Source organism: Limulus polyphemus, unplaced genomic scaffold (genome assembly GCF_000517525.1).
Source record: "Limulus polyphemus unplaced genomic scaffold, Limulus_polyphemus-2.1.2 Scaffold482, whole genome shotgun sequence".
NCBI lineage: Eukaryota > Metazoa > Arthropoda > Merostomata > Xiphosura > Limulidae > Limulus > Limulus polyphemus.
In genome coordinates, this window is record NW_013666092.1 from 1 (window position 1) to 15,601 (window position 15,601).

General features: G+C 34.8%; 1 protein-coding gene across 1 annotated transcript in view; it reads left to right on the forward strand.

The window, feature by feature from the left end:
• The first annotated feature begins 2,689 nt into the window (after window positions 1–2,689).
• Window positions 2,690–15,601, forward strand: part of LOC106458536 (huntingtin-like) — a 269,635-nt gene continuing 256,723 nt past the window's right edge. The window contains exon 1 of the mRNA XM_022384781.1: window positions 2,690–3,076. Within this exon, the coding sequence (XP_022240489.1) occupies window positions 2,925–3,076 (152 nt within the window). The 5' untranslated portion in view covers window positions 2,690–2,924. The remainder of the gene's footprint in view (window positions 3,077–15,601) is intronic.

The window sequence follows — 15,601 nt, forward strand, 5'->3', positions numbered from 1 at the left end:
CAGATTTTACTGGATAGGTATGAGGTAAGATGTGGAAGAATGGTGCAGGACCTGCAGTACATATTGTGCTAAAATGGGACCCAAGCATAAGGGACGTGCTCCAATGAAGCTATAGCACGTTGGTGCACCAATGGAAAGAGTAGCCATTGACATTGCTGGTCCATTGCCCCGAACTCGTGCTGAAAACAAGTACATTTGTGTGGTGATGGATTACTTCATCAAGTGGCCTGAGGCACATGAATACCAAATCAGGAAGCTACAACTGTAGCTTCGGCTATTAGTGACTTCTTTTTCAGATTTGGTATGCCATACGAAATGCATTCAGATCAAGGCCGTAAATTCGAATCAGCTGTGTTCCATGAATGCTGCAAGTTGTCTGTCATACGAAAGACCAGGACAATGCCACTTCACCCACAGTCTGATGGGATGGTAGGAAAGTAGAATTGGACACTGGGACAGGAATTGGCAAAGTTTTGTAATAGCCGCCAAGATGACTGGGATGTCTTACTCCCTCCACTGTTGATGGTCTATAGAACAGCAGAGCATGAAACCATTGGATACACTCCAGGAAAGCTGATGTTTGATCGGGAACTTAGGTTGTCAGTGGACCTGATAACAGGATGCCCACCTTACGAAGAGTTGCCTGAAAATGTGTCAGAGTTCGTGAAAGTGTTATCTGAAAGGATCAATGATATTCATCATCAAGTGCATTCAAACTTAAAGATGTCTGCTGATTCCATGAAGCTATGTTATGATAAGAAATCTACTGAAGTCAGCTTTTTACCAGGAGAGAAGGTGTGGATGTATAATCTCAGGAAGACCAAAGGGAAGTCTCCTAAGTTATCTTCTCTCTGAGACGTGACTATTCGAATAAAATATGGTCGGCGAGGTAAGCCAAAGGTGGTGCAAGCCAATAGGCTTTGGTGTTATCACGGCGCAGAACATTTCAGTTGGAACAAAATGAACAACAGAACAATTGATGCTGCTGAAGACGTGTCACCTGAAAAAGCCGCTGTTGGAGAAGAAACTCTACCCGGTTTTGAGAGGGAAAACAGTAAAGCCGTTAATGAAGTTACTACCACTAATGTGACTGCTACCGATAATGGGACGTTTCCTGATGGAGCAGATGAATCCCACTTGAAGCAGAAGCCAATGAGACAGAGACCAGTACGAAAGAAGAAACGTCCTGTAAAATTAAGAATCTTTGTTGTATTTTAATTTTGTGTTTGTAAATTTTGTACATTTAATTAAGTTATTGTTAATTATCTTTTGGTTTAATGCAAGTGGCTATTGTTCGGGACGAACAATACTAAGGAAGGGGTAGTGTTACCACATCGGAAGACACGTGACGCTGCTGGCGTGCGTGATGAGTTTCTCGAATGATCGGGGAAGTCCGAGATGCCCTCTTCGTTAATATATAAGCCTAAAAGGGAAAGCCAGTAGTGTTAATGAAGAGAGAGCAGTAGTTACTTTGAGTTCCGTGTAATTTATGATTCTCTTCGTTTTGAGCTAGTGAGCCGTAAAGTGTGTATTTTGCACTCGTCGAGAGCGAAGTTTTCGAGATTGTGAATCGCTGTGATTTATTGCGAGAATTATAAAAGTTGTTAAGTTTAAAGAGACGAGAAACGTACTGATTGTGGAACTTCTGTGTACTAAAAGTTGTATCGAGGAAGTATAAACTGGTTTCATCAAGAAAGGACTTGTATCGCTGAAGATCCTCGGAAAGAATTTCTACCGGAAACAAACAAGCAGATACGTAACAATATGCTTTATGCCAATACATATTACTTCTATCCTTCCTGAAAACTGATGATGCAAGTGAATTTACACTCGTTTTAGTGCTACACTTTTTTATATGGATTACTGATTACTGCTGGTAAATAAATGCAAATTTGAATCTAGTGTATTTAATGAAAATTTTTAGAAATTCGTAAACGATGAAACTTCACTTTTTGGTTTGGTTTGCTTTAAATTTCGCGCAAAGTTACACGAGGGCTATCTGCGCTAGCCGTCCCTAATTAGCAGTGAAATATTAGAGGGAAGACAGCTAGTGATCACCACCCACTATTAACTCTTCTTGGGCTACACTTTTACTAACGGATAGTTGGATTGATCGTCATATTATAATTCTCGCACGTCTGAAATTCGCGAGCATGTTTAGTGGGACTGGGAGTTGAACCTGCAATTCGTAGATTGTGAGTCGAGCTCATAACCACCTGGCCATGAAAGGCCTCACTTATAATTATAAAAACTAAATTTCCCCTTATCTTGCAGCTTGCACTGACTGCTTACTTTAGGAGCGATAATCTATTATCTCATCCGAGAAACACACACATGAAAACGTTCACTGTTGCAATGGGTCGACTACGTGAGTGTACGTATGTTACAAAGCATTCGCACAATTGAAAAGTTTTGGGAAGTGGCAGAAAATATTGGTAGTGCATGTCACATAGTTTTGTTTATTTTAAGTTGGTGGTGCATTCACACCACCAAGCAATATTGACGAGATGACATGTCCCAGAGAAGTTGACTAGATGTATATAATGTCCTAAATCAATACGCAAAAGAATTAAAATGAACGCAAATTTTGTAAATGTGTTACAAAGTGAGCATGTAACCTGGTAACACCATGGGCCGTTAGCTGTCCAAGTATTATTTCATTTCTTAAACAAATTACATAGAGGGCACTGTGAGTAGTGTTTGTCTGTTCTGTTTCGATTCATCAAAGTAATAAATGTTTAACATTAATGTTACATTTATAGTAAGTAACAATGTTGGAGAATGTGTTTCGGAATAGATGATTAGTTATTACTCTGGATAGTGTTGTCTGTATCATAAGACAAGTATCATTCGCGTGCCTCATATATTGAACATTCGCTTTAAGTATAATATTTACAACTTACAAGTAACACTAACAGTTTCAAATGGCCACTTTGGAAAAATTAGTAAAAGCATTTGAAGCCTTAAAAGTTGTCCAGCAACCAAGTGCAACCGTAAGCGGATCGGTTAAGACTCAGAGTAAAACTGAAAGTGAAGTTGAAGACATTCATTCTTCTATAAGTTACGTTGTTTCCAGGTAGGAAAATATTCAATAAAGTTACTTTGAATTTCCACGTGCAGTAGTGCAGTAACATCAAAATACCCAGTTTCTCTTGCAAAGTTGCTTTTAATTTAGTGTAGAATTATTACTAGTATTAGTATTACTTGATTTATCGTTTACGGTTTAGTGTTATGGATGTGATATCATTAGCAAAAGTATAATATTAAATTGTTGAAATAATATTAACATTTATATTAAGAAGCTTGTACAGTATTCATTTTTAGAATTATTCTAATTTATAGTATAAATTATATTAAATTATATGTAATATTGATGCTCATAATAAAATTATAAAGTTTTGTTTGCATGTACATGGCTTTTGATTCATATCTAAGGTAATAAAAAGAGTCATTTATGATATTTGGGCTTTATGAAAATTAAAGATGGGTGCATATGAAAAGAAGAATATATCAAATATCTGTCATTCAAATATCAATAACGTGACTAATATCAGTAGGCCTGGAAAAATGAACAAGTTTTTAAAATCATAATAAAATAATAATTGCATGATCATGTATAACCATTCGCGAAATTTTAAAATTTTAAGATAATTCTATGTAATAATCTACTTACGATGGTTGATATCAGTAGCAGTTCTGTAAGCAGACAAATGACCAATCAATTGTGAAAATATGTCACTTGCACACATTTAATGGCTTCCACTGAAGCTCTTATGTTTACAGTGATTGGTGCTCTTAACCAAACACAATCATCACATCTTTTTTTAAAGCTGTGAGATGGTTTAGCTTTTAAATATTCTCTTCCATTTTTACAAAAGAGTATGTTAATAGTGTTCCTGAACCTGAGCACAGTCTATGGGAAATATTGGGACTGACCTGAATCATGTAGACATTAACTGTTTGGAAGATTGAGTTAAAAATAATCACCAGAATCAGATACTGCCTTTTTTTTTTCAGGGTTTTAAAAAGGGTCAAACATCAGATATATCAGCCTCTCTTTCATTTATGGTAGTTCAACAAAAAGTGAAAAGGTGCCGAAGGATTGGAAAATTGATACCCTACTTCTATTTTTAAATGGGATGATAAGAGCTGCATTCAGAATTCTTGACCATTTAGTTTACTTCTGTATCAGGGAAGATTCTAGAGTCTGATAAAAGAATTTTTGTAAAATGATATTTTACAATACAATATCATAAAAAGAAAATAGATGCGGATTCATTGAACATAAATCTTCCTTTTCTAAGCCTTTTTTTTTCCTTTTTTATTCTAGAGATTGTTAGATGTTATTCAGGTAAGGGAAAGAATGTGGATTTGTACTTAGATTTACAAAAAAGCTTTTTGACAAGGTGCCACACAAAAGATTAGCTAAGAAAACTATTTTAGTGGGGGGTGAAGTTATACACATAAAGAACTGAAAGAACTTTTAAGGAAAACCTTTTAGCTTAACAGTAGTCTATGTGGAAAATAGCCATCCTATTGCATTGATGAAGCGCTATCCTCAGAAGCTTTTGAAGATTGTGTAGGTAAATATTGGAAAGACTCAGGGGTCACGTGACCTGGTAAACTGCCTTTAAACTTTGCCTTCAAGGTTCAGAATTCACTTTTTATTTTTCCCTGTAGCAAAAGTCGAGTCACCCTCCTTTTTCAGCTAAGTTATTCACTCACTGTACTAAAGGCAATATTATCACACATTTACTTTCCAAATTTCTTGATATAAGCACTACTTATTTATCCATATTTTCCCAACTGAGCATGCATGATATAGGAGTAAACTTATCAGCAAGCTCAGTTTGATCTCCCCACTGAGGTATGTCTGTACCAATTACATGCATTGATTGTTATTGATTGACATAATTGGCTTATCTATTGTCACAATCATTGAATTGTAAAAGAGTGTTAATGATGATTGTGAACGGTGTCATGTGACTTTTGTCATACGGATTGCTGCATTTTTGATTGGATTGTTTGTTATGGGAGGTAATTGCTAATTATGCAAGGTATATACATAAAGCAGTATCAGTTTAGATTGCTTTTACTTAAGAATTTATGGTTATAATTGCATTTTAAGCATGCAGTCAAATCAAACTTACGTATTGCATAATGGTATTCTTCATTTGCTCACAATGTCTCTATCATATTGGTTAAGTGGAAAATTCTGAGTCAAATTATGGCCAGAAATGACAAGCCAATGGAAAATTAGAGAACAAAATGCCAAAATAGTTTCACAAGATTTTGAATCAGAATGGGTTCAGTTGTTATGTGCAAGATACCAAAGGATTTAGGCACTGCTAATTTGTAAATATGCAGGAGAAAATTATGAGCACTAAATTCCTACTAAGACTACAAATCATGACCAGTGTTCAAAATGTAAGTAAACCAAATAGAAAAAGAAAGAAAAATGCAATGAACTTAGAAAATTATTTTATATTAGTTTGAATGGAGACAGATGATTTTTATTCATTCAAATTAAAAACAAAAACAATAAATGGTTTTCTTATATCTAAAGAAAATAGTTTTAAATTAAAATAATGAGCATTATTTAATGCTTTAAATTTCATGTATATATACATACATATAGTGGAAATAATTAATCTTTAAGCGAACAACATTTCTGTTACAAAACATGTTTTCATGTTATGAATGTGTTGGAAACACAAATTTGAAGTATCTCTATTTTCAAGAACACCCTGGTAGCACCAGAAGGGAGAAGTGACTTCTCCCTGTTCTGGGAGTCTGGCTTGGCCTTTGTGAACAACCATAAAGCTGAAGCACTTTACATATCACCTGTCCAGCTATTACTGAATGATGAAAACAAAGAATAAATACACAGAGAAGGAGTTGTATGTAGTATGTGATCTTGAAACACAGTCATTACAGACTTCATCCATTATCTCTGCTATGAAACTTCACTGAGTACTATATAAAGTTGGTCAATTTAATCAATCAAAATTATGATTATATTGAAATTAAGACTTTCAATTATTCCAAAAATCAATCAAAATTGTAATTAAGATGATTGTAGGAAAATAATCATCTAATCGAAATTATTGTTTCAAATTATTACTATTTTTGATCATTCCAAGTATCCAAGTAATCAAAATATTGTCACCAAATTTGCTTGGACTGTCTTTGTTATGGCCAAGCTACTAAGGCTTTCTGTCACTATCACAAAGTTTGAAGAACTGACAAGAGCAAAGGCAACTGGTTGCTAGCACATTCCATCAGTTTTTTTTTTTCTATGTACCATGGTTTAAGGAACACTGGACTATTTGATTAATCAAATGTTATAAATTAATAAAACCATAGATTAATCAGTTAGCAAATATTACTACTTGTCCTGCTCTAGTATTATACTGAAAAATCTAAGCCTACCAAATGTACCATTAATATTCAAAGTTAGTTAATCTTTTCATTCTACCACTGAAACAGATGATCACGATCCTCAGGAAGATTGTTCAAACCCCTAATAATTTTCAATACTTGATTCAGTTCTTTTGTAATTCTTCTATGATCTAGAGTAAACATTGCTAAAATCTTAAGTCTCTCCATGTGACTTAACATTGAACTAACACTTAAGGACAACAAGGGGTCTGTTGGTCTATTGAAGCTCTCCCATTCACTTAAAAAACAACTACTCAATTCCAGCCTAAGTCATTGTTATCATCAAGTCTTCCCATAAACTTGAAATTACTGCATCCACCACATCTGAAGGCAACCCATTATAAAGGCTTAACCACCCTGTCTGAGTTGAAGATGACTCCTATATTTCCAAAATTTATATTTATGCTCCCTAATTCTATCATTCTTATAACTAAATATATAGATGCCCTCACATAGTAATGGGAGTCAACAGATGTATATTTTTGAGTTCTGAGACTGAGACAGAGAAATAAAGTACTTGTAATTACAGATTTTTGTGGAGAAAATATGTGTTTTTCTGTAATGAAAGTTTACAGCACTTAGTATAGTGTATTTTAGTTATATTACTTAGGATTAAACTGTTTGTATTAGATTACTGTAGGTAGATCTGAAGTTATGACATTAGGCTTAATATTAGATCATGGTTTTAAGTTATTGTTGTTTTGAAGTAGTAGTAGAAGTACTAAGTTCTAACTTACTAATTATTAGATGAAAATAAATAACAATCATAAATATGTATAACTAGAGGTATGTTGTACTAGTAAATAATAGTATTAATTCATCAGATCTTCCGGTACTTTGTAAAAACAGGACATCAATTTTAGAAGTCCCTTTTTACAATTTGGAGTTCTTGGAACACTACTGTATGTTAAATGTCAATGTAACTGTACATCTTCGTCACATTGCATGTTTCAAGACAGATCTTTGAGTTGGACATGTATTTGCTGTTTGTCTTTTTTCTATGTTTTTATGCAGTGTTGCGAATTGTGCCAACTACCAATGTATTCCAGATATTCCAAGGTTTTATGATAACAGCTGAACAAACATACAATGTTTCTTGAGATTGGCTAGGAAAGGTTGTGTTTTAAGATCACTACAAGTGAACTACAACAATTCACAAAGCAACTTAAATTTTTAAGTACATGTCAAACTGTGATTAAAAGAATCAATGTAAAATGTTTAAGGTTGTAGTAATACAGTAGGGTTAGTCGGGAACTGGAAACAATAAATTTTTGTTTTACATCTGTGGATCAAAGCATTAAAGTTCTGAGTACTTCCACATATTCAATTTTTGACATCCAGGAAAATTTTGGGCATATGACATGCTGGGTCATCCATCAATTGTTAAATTAATTAATATTTTTCACTCTAAAATATCTTAATTGTAGTTAAATATACAATTATTGAGTGAATAGATTGGAAATAGAGAATATAAACTAATCAACTTCAATATGAATAGAGTTATTTTAGTGGTAATTGGGGCTACATTTAATGGATTTATCGGGTGAGATAGGTGCAAGCTGTTGGTTATATCTGAAAATTGTGGGTTTGATTACGACTTTTAGGAGGTTCAGAAAGACAGTACACTACACTTGTAGAGCTTGAGGATAAGTTGAAGATATTCTTAGGGATGATGACACTATTATAAGGGAAATAGTTATGAATATAAATTAAGAAATTCTAAATCAGATGTGCTGCTTAATAAATATGAAGAACTACTTAAAAGGTTTAGGCTAAAAATAAATGTGGTCCTGTGAGATAGTTGTGAGGATAAAGGTGAACTATATGCTAGAGCTGGGTTCCACTTAAGCAAATTAAGTACTAGGGTGTTTGGGGAAGTTTTAAATATTCTCTAAGCACAGTTTAAACCAATATTTTTCAAACAGTGGGTTGAGACAACCAAGGGGGTTGCAAGCTGTCTGCTCTGAGCTAACATTTTATTTCAATATATAAGATTGCCATGTTTTTTTGTCCTTGTAGAGATAATGGGAGGTTGCAATGACCAAGGCCTGGATCTGGTAGTCATCTGGCTCAGAAACACGGGTTTAAACTAAACTTCTAAAGTGATGAAGGAGCTGGGAGAAAGGAGGAGTTTAGAAATAGGAGATTCTGAGCATAAGTTAAATAGTAGCTTTAAAGATAATTCTGTCATGTTTAAAGATAAACATAATAAAATCACGTGTTATCTTAGTTGTTATTATTCTATTGAGGGTGTAGGGTGGGTCTTTATATAAGGGATGAGCTGCAGCCTGCAAGGATTGGAGATATGATATCTTACCTCCACTTTTCTTGACTAGCACTGCACTCTATTGGCACAAAATTTCAACGCATGCCACTAGCCTTCCACCTCTCACTTCTGCATATCCACATGCAAATAATCATGCGACACCACTCCTATTGTAACCAGTGCCCTCTTCATATCTGTACTTGTTAATCACTTCCTAATTGGTAGTACTCTGGACAGACATGCTGGTTTTTTGTCATGGATTTATTGATGTTTTCCATTATATCACTGTCTTAGTTTTTCTTTACTATTTATTCAAATTTTTGCATTTTGGTATTGTGAAAGGTTGCTTTTTTATTCAAACATTTCTAACTTTTTTGGGGGCCTTTTGCTAGTGTATTGTGGATCCCACTCCGTGGCAAGTGGTAACTGATCAAATATAATTTTTTTTTCTGAAAATCCACACTGTTTATCCTGCGACCATGCTCGATATCAGTTATGTTGTAGCCATTTCTACTGCGAACCTCAGATATAATTCCAGATGCTGCCAGGTGTTGGTTGTGAGTCTCCTTTTATTGTTATCTATGACTAAACAATTACATTGCAGGTTTGAGTTATCATTTTTTTTGCTTCATAAATATGTTCGTTATGTACAGTACACTCGTAGATTAACATGAGTAAAGCAGACAGAAATTGCTGTCCATCTCTGATGCTCTGTGGCATTGAGACTCTTCCTACCATGGACCTGATGTACAATTCCAGATGCCACCAGGATTTGGTTGATGAACTCTGTCGATGTGGTAGCTCTACTTTTCAAAATAGGATATTGTAGACACTTGTTGCACTGTCTCTGGTAGTGCAGTCCTTCAGATTCTCCAATGCATCCCCCCCCCTCTTCTAGTGGAAAATGGGAGTCCTTACCACTTACCAGTTCCTAGCCTCTGGGGTTGTGGACCATGGAGACCTGTCCTCTTGTGTGATGAATCAGACTACTCAGTTGAGAGTAGGGTGATGGCATTCTGCAGGTGTCGCTGCTGTATGGCACTTCCTATCATGGACCTGATGTTCAATTCCAGATGCTACCAGGTTTTGGTTGGAGCACTACACCATATTCCTATTTATATATTTGATCAATTGTTTTTTCCTACCCTGGTATTCCTCCTTCCTACTATTCTCTGGATGTACATTCCTGGTGGGTCTAGTTTTGGTAGGAGGTAGCCCAGTCATGATTAGTATCATGTGTAAATGGCATGATGCCCTTCCTTACGCATATATGATGTACAATTCCAGATGACACCAGGTTTTGTTTGAAGCACTTCGCCATGTGACGAATATATCTATAATTGCAGTTTGCCACTCAGTTTGAACCATTTGCATAATATCAGTATAAACTATATATATATCAGTTAGACTGTTTTAATTCTAACGCAATAACAACAGAAGTGTGGGTCTTACTAGAAAGCAAAGATTGAAAGAAGGAAAAATATAAAATTCTTATGTGGTACTTGTACTAGTAGTATTACATACAAATCACATAAGTTTATCATTCTAAATACTGAATCATATTATTATTATTATGAACTAAATATAAAATCATGCTAAATTATTGAACTTAAAACTACAAATTTAAATTCAAAAGAATATAAAAAATCACAAACTCTTTCAGTTCAAAGTCCTAAGTCTAATTCATGTAAAGATCTTGCACTCGCCACTCAATAGCTCTTAACCCTAACAATCGTGGATCAACTTCTTCCCTAAAAAATATATCTATTTTGAGTTAATTTTTCAATATAATGATTAATATAAACAGATATACGATGCAGCATGGCTTAAGCTACTATATAAAAATAATAAAAGTCACGTACATCCCATGCAGTTTTTTCCAGAAGCAACTTTTCTAATGCTTATAGAAAAGCACTATTGGCCAGTATTAAATACAACCTCTACATAAAGTGGCAGTTACTATAATAAGCACCACCCACATTCATATTGTAAAATCCAGAGAACAACGTTTCATCACATGCTTTCCTTATCATCCTATGATTTATCAAATGTGAGATACAGCAATTGGAATATCATGGTACTGAAATTGACACCTTTGACTAGGATTGGCTAAAAGTTTTACAACTGAGGTTTAACATGCCTAGATGCAGTTTTATAAAGAAAACAGACTAGAAAAAGGTTTAAATACCAATCATAGATGGCAGGACCAGTGCTGAAGTGAAAGGAAGTATCTTAAAAAAATTGTGAAAAAAAAAATTTCTTCTTAGAGGGCGCTTATTTACAGTCTTAAACGTATTTTATGAATTTTTTCATTAAATTCCTCTTTAAACTTCATTAAACAATACAATTTTGTACAAATAATTGAATGTTATGCTACTATTTACAAAAATAAAATCTGAAATCCAATAAAAGATAAGTTCTCTATCATTTTTTCAATTCACAAATGATTTTGCCCTCACAATAAGACAAAATGGCCATAGTAAGTAACGGATTAATATGCTTCTCAGTCACGTGTCATTTAGGGGGACTTGCTCAGGTCTCTTTTTCCCTTTGTGGATTTGATTAATCAGGTATATATATATATATACTCTATCCTTGTTTATATATTCTATCCTTGTTTCCTATGGTACCACTCCTGTCCTTTTTGAGGATGAACTGTTGGGTCATTATTTAGTGTTTCCTTCTTCCCTGGATATTGGGGTTCATGTGAGTCATTTTGGGGAACACTTGTATTTGGGGGTCGGTATGCATTGATCCCCACCCACGTATTGTGGACAATCATGCTTTTGCTTTTGAACATTCCATCTTCTCCTCTTTAGACTCACAGTGTTTGGAATCTCTTATCCATTGTGGGGATTGGACCCTGATACTTCGGTTACTTTTTTTTCAACCACAGTTTTCCTGTATTTGTCTTACTCTGACCACCATTCTCCATTTCTTATCCTCTTTTCAACTTTTAGCCAAGGCTGTTCATCGTTCCCCTTAGGGGTTTTCTGATGATACTCAGAGTCTCCTTTTTCTACCTTTGCACGCATTTCATCCTTGGCAGCCGTGCTTTTCAGGCACGGCTGCTCTGCTGTTGGGATCTTCTTGGTTAGGATGCCATTTTATGCTAGTGTCTGTTGGAGATGTTTTGGGACTTACTTCACAAGGGTGCCATCAAATGAGGAGAACCTTCTTATCTGGGTTATTATTCTTGTCTGTTTTTCGTTCCCAAAAAGATTGGAGATGTACAATTCCAGATGCTGCCAGGTGTTGGTTGATCGATTCTGTCCAATGTGTCATCTATGCATCATTTTCCAATGTGCTAACATGTTAGAAGGTCATATTACACACACTATTGAGTTGGGGTGTTCTGCAGGACCATTCATAGGTATACCTCAAGGTCTTTTGCCTCTTTCATCCAAGACCATACACTCATGGACTAACATGAGTAAAGCAGACAGAGATTACTGCCCATCTGTGAGGATCCATGGCATTTAAGGCTCTTCCTACTGCAGACCTGATGTACAATTCCAGATGCTGCTAGATGTTGGTTGATCGACTCATTCAACTTGATCACTCTGTTTTTCAAAATAGGGTATTGTGGTTGCCCATTGCACTGTCTCTGGTGCTGCAGTCCTCTGGACTTTCCAATGTACTTTTACCCTCCATCTTCTAGTTGAGTATGGGAGTTCTTGCCAGAAAGATCCCAGGGATTGGGTGTTGGTTAGAGCTGGACCAACCACATAAATCCTCACATGTGTTTGGTTGGTACCCTCCTCCTACTGTGGGCTGGATGATAAATTCCCAGTGCCACCAGGTTTTAGACTGGAGATGCAACCCCATCGCTTCTGTGTTCCAGTCGCCTGTCCTGTCCATGTTATTTCATTCCTTCTCCATTTCCTGTCCTCTCCACCCTGCTTCCTTCCCATTTGCAACCCCAAATAGCGGTCCATCTTCCTACCTTCTGCTGTATGTCAGTTCCTGGTGGATCTGGTGTTGGTTGTAGCAGAACAAGACACATGAATTCCTGCATGTGTAAAGGTGGGTACCCTCCTCCTATCACAAACTGGATGACAAATTCCCAGTGCTGCCAGGTTTTGGACTGGAGAAGAACACCCACCTAGGCTCTCCACCTTCCTATCGTCTGCTGTATATCGGTTCCTGGTAGATCTGGTGTTGGAGGTGTGAGCATGTGGAGGCGAGTTCTTGGTATTGAAGCTCTTCTTAGCTGTTGGTACCTGTTTTTGAGGTGAAAGGTAGAGGACCCTCTTTGTACCATACATCTGATGTACAATTCCAGATGCTGCAATGTTTTGGTTGAGGTCAAACTTGCATTTACAGTCTGTCACACCCTATCTACTCTACACCAGGGTCCCATTATTTCTGTTTTTTTTTTCTTGGGTCCCTCCATGTTTCTGCCCTTTTTTGGGACACATTAATAAAAGGCAAAGAGTGTACCTGACTCGGACATGGTGTGTTGTTTTTAATTCCTTCTCACACCCCATGGTTTTTCTTTGGGTGCTTCTTAAAGGGAGATCAAACTTATCACTGGCCCTCCACCAGTTCAGTGTGGGATTATAACTATTTGTGATAGGAGGTAAGATATCGTATTGGAAGTTAACATTTTCCTGAACTGAAAACATATTTTTGATAGATACTTACCTCTCCACTTCTGGTGTGGTTTGGTTTTAATGGCTATTACCGATCTCAAAGTGGTTAATATGTGTATGATTAGAGAGGGCATTAGTTACAATAGGGGTAGTGTTGCATTCCTATTGGTGGAGGGTTGCTGCATGATCATTTGCATGTTAGTATGTATCTATCAGAAATACATTTTCAGTTCAGGAAAATGTTATTTACTTTTCGTAATTGATTGTATGTTATTTGTAAATTTAGCTGTATTATGAACTGGGTGGATATGTTAACATGCGTATTCTATTGTGTACCAATTTTTTAGATTATTATAACACATAAATATGTGCATTTTCGTAAGTTAGTTATGTCACTGATGATAGAGGATGCAGTCAAAAATATTTCTGTATCATGTTTTTTTTCTTTTATTTATTAATATATTATGTTGTCTTACCATATTTAAATCAATAAACATAAGAAGACATGGCTTATGCTGCATTCAACTTTGTTGCTCGTAAAGAACTTTAAACTTAAAAGAAAAAATTGCTGATTAAATGTATCTAAAATATCATGTACAAATATGGGTTTACAGAAAATCCAAGAAAACAAGAGAAAATGTAACTTAGTTGAGAGAAAACCACCAATGAACAGTGCAGAATGTTCAGTGTTAACATTTTGTAGCTTCCAGTCATGTTCTTGTGTAAGAGGATATAATACATTTTGATGCAATTTGAGATAAAACAGTGCATATTTTTACAATCTAAAAATGAATCAAGAACGTGTGTCAAAATCATTCACTTGAATGATTAGACCAAAAAAAGTAGCCTTTTTTGTGATGCTGTATAGTACACTACCTGTGTATTAAACGTTGTTAACTAGAAAAAAAGCTAATGGAAAGGAGAATTTAATTCTAGTCTCAAGATGAATGTATCTATTTAAGAGTTCTGCTTTTAGGTTTTCGAAAGGTAAATTTGGGTAGAGTATTGATATCCTTATTTTTAGGGAATATTAATATTACAAACTGTGTATGAATGCTGGATTAATATACAAATTATATTTTGGAATGATTATATACTACATATCAGCATGAACAATAATGCATGTTTTAGAAGAGGAAAATCTTTTTTTTTTGCCTCTTCTGTTTGTATGTTTTTAGAATAATTGTATATTTGCCTCATTTTGTATTTTAGGTATCTTTTAGTGAAATTACAAATGTATCTTTAGTTACATACATACTTGTATATTATCTTTATCTTTTATTTAAATTTAACCTCTTAACATAAAATTTTTCTGTTGACAAACAGTTACTGTTAGAAGTTAACATTCAGTCTTTTATAATAAGTTCTAGACTTAAGAATTTAAGATTCATTACCAGCTATTGTACACACATTTAACATAGAAATAAGATAAAAATCAGAAAATTGATAAATAAGAAAGAAACAAAATAATTTCAGAAAGTGAAAAATTTAAATAATTAAAAGAACATTAATAAGCAAATGGACTTAATTATCTTGTCAAGTGCTTCTCACAGGTATTGAAAATGTGGAGGAAGACTTATTCTTGGAATATCAATTTAGTGAGACATCCCAAAAACTCAACATTTTTCTCAATTCTTACTCAGAAGATCTTTTGTTGTCTGAAGTACAAATTTTGTTTGGAACAAACTAATAAAACATATCATGAAGGAGCTACAGTGTGTTTTTGCTCTCTTTCAAGGATGCTCAATCCTTAATATTTCTTTTGGATGTCAGTGAGTAGCATATTTAGGAGTTTTCATGTGCTTATAATACCTTTGTATTCTGGAACACATCTTTAGGTTCATGATATCACTTATATAAAGGTTCGGATATGAGCAATATAATTGTAGAATATAAAGCTATCAAGATGTTAGCCAAAACTTGAAGATAAAGTAATAAACTTCATGATCCAGTAGTGAAATCGTTTATACACTATTAAAACAGCTTCCTCGTTAGGTTTTGTTATTATACTGTGAAAATGAAATTAGTCCATCTTGTTGACTTTCACTGTTGAAGGTTGACCAGAACTTCCTATATCAAAGACTGAAATATTTAAGTATAAAGTTATATGTAAAAGACCTGTGATAAATGTATGGCTTAATCTTTGTCATATGCCAAATGAATGACACCTGTATGATTATCTGATGCCTCATTTTCATAACAATGACATAAGGGGCTGTTGATATTATGCTATAATAATAGCTTTTTTTCTTTAACATAGTTAGAACATTTTAACTTTTTCAGCAGTGTGCATATATGT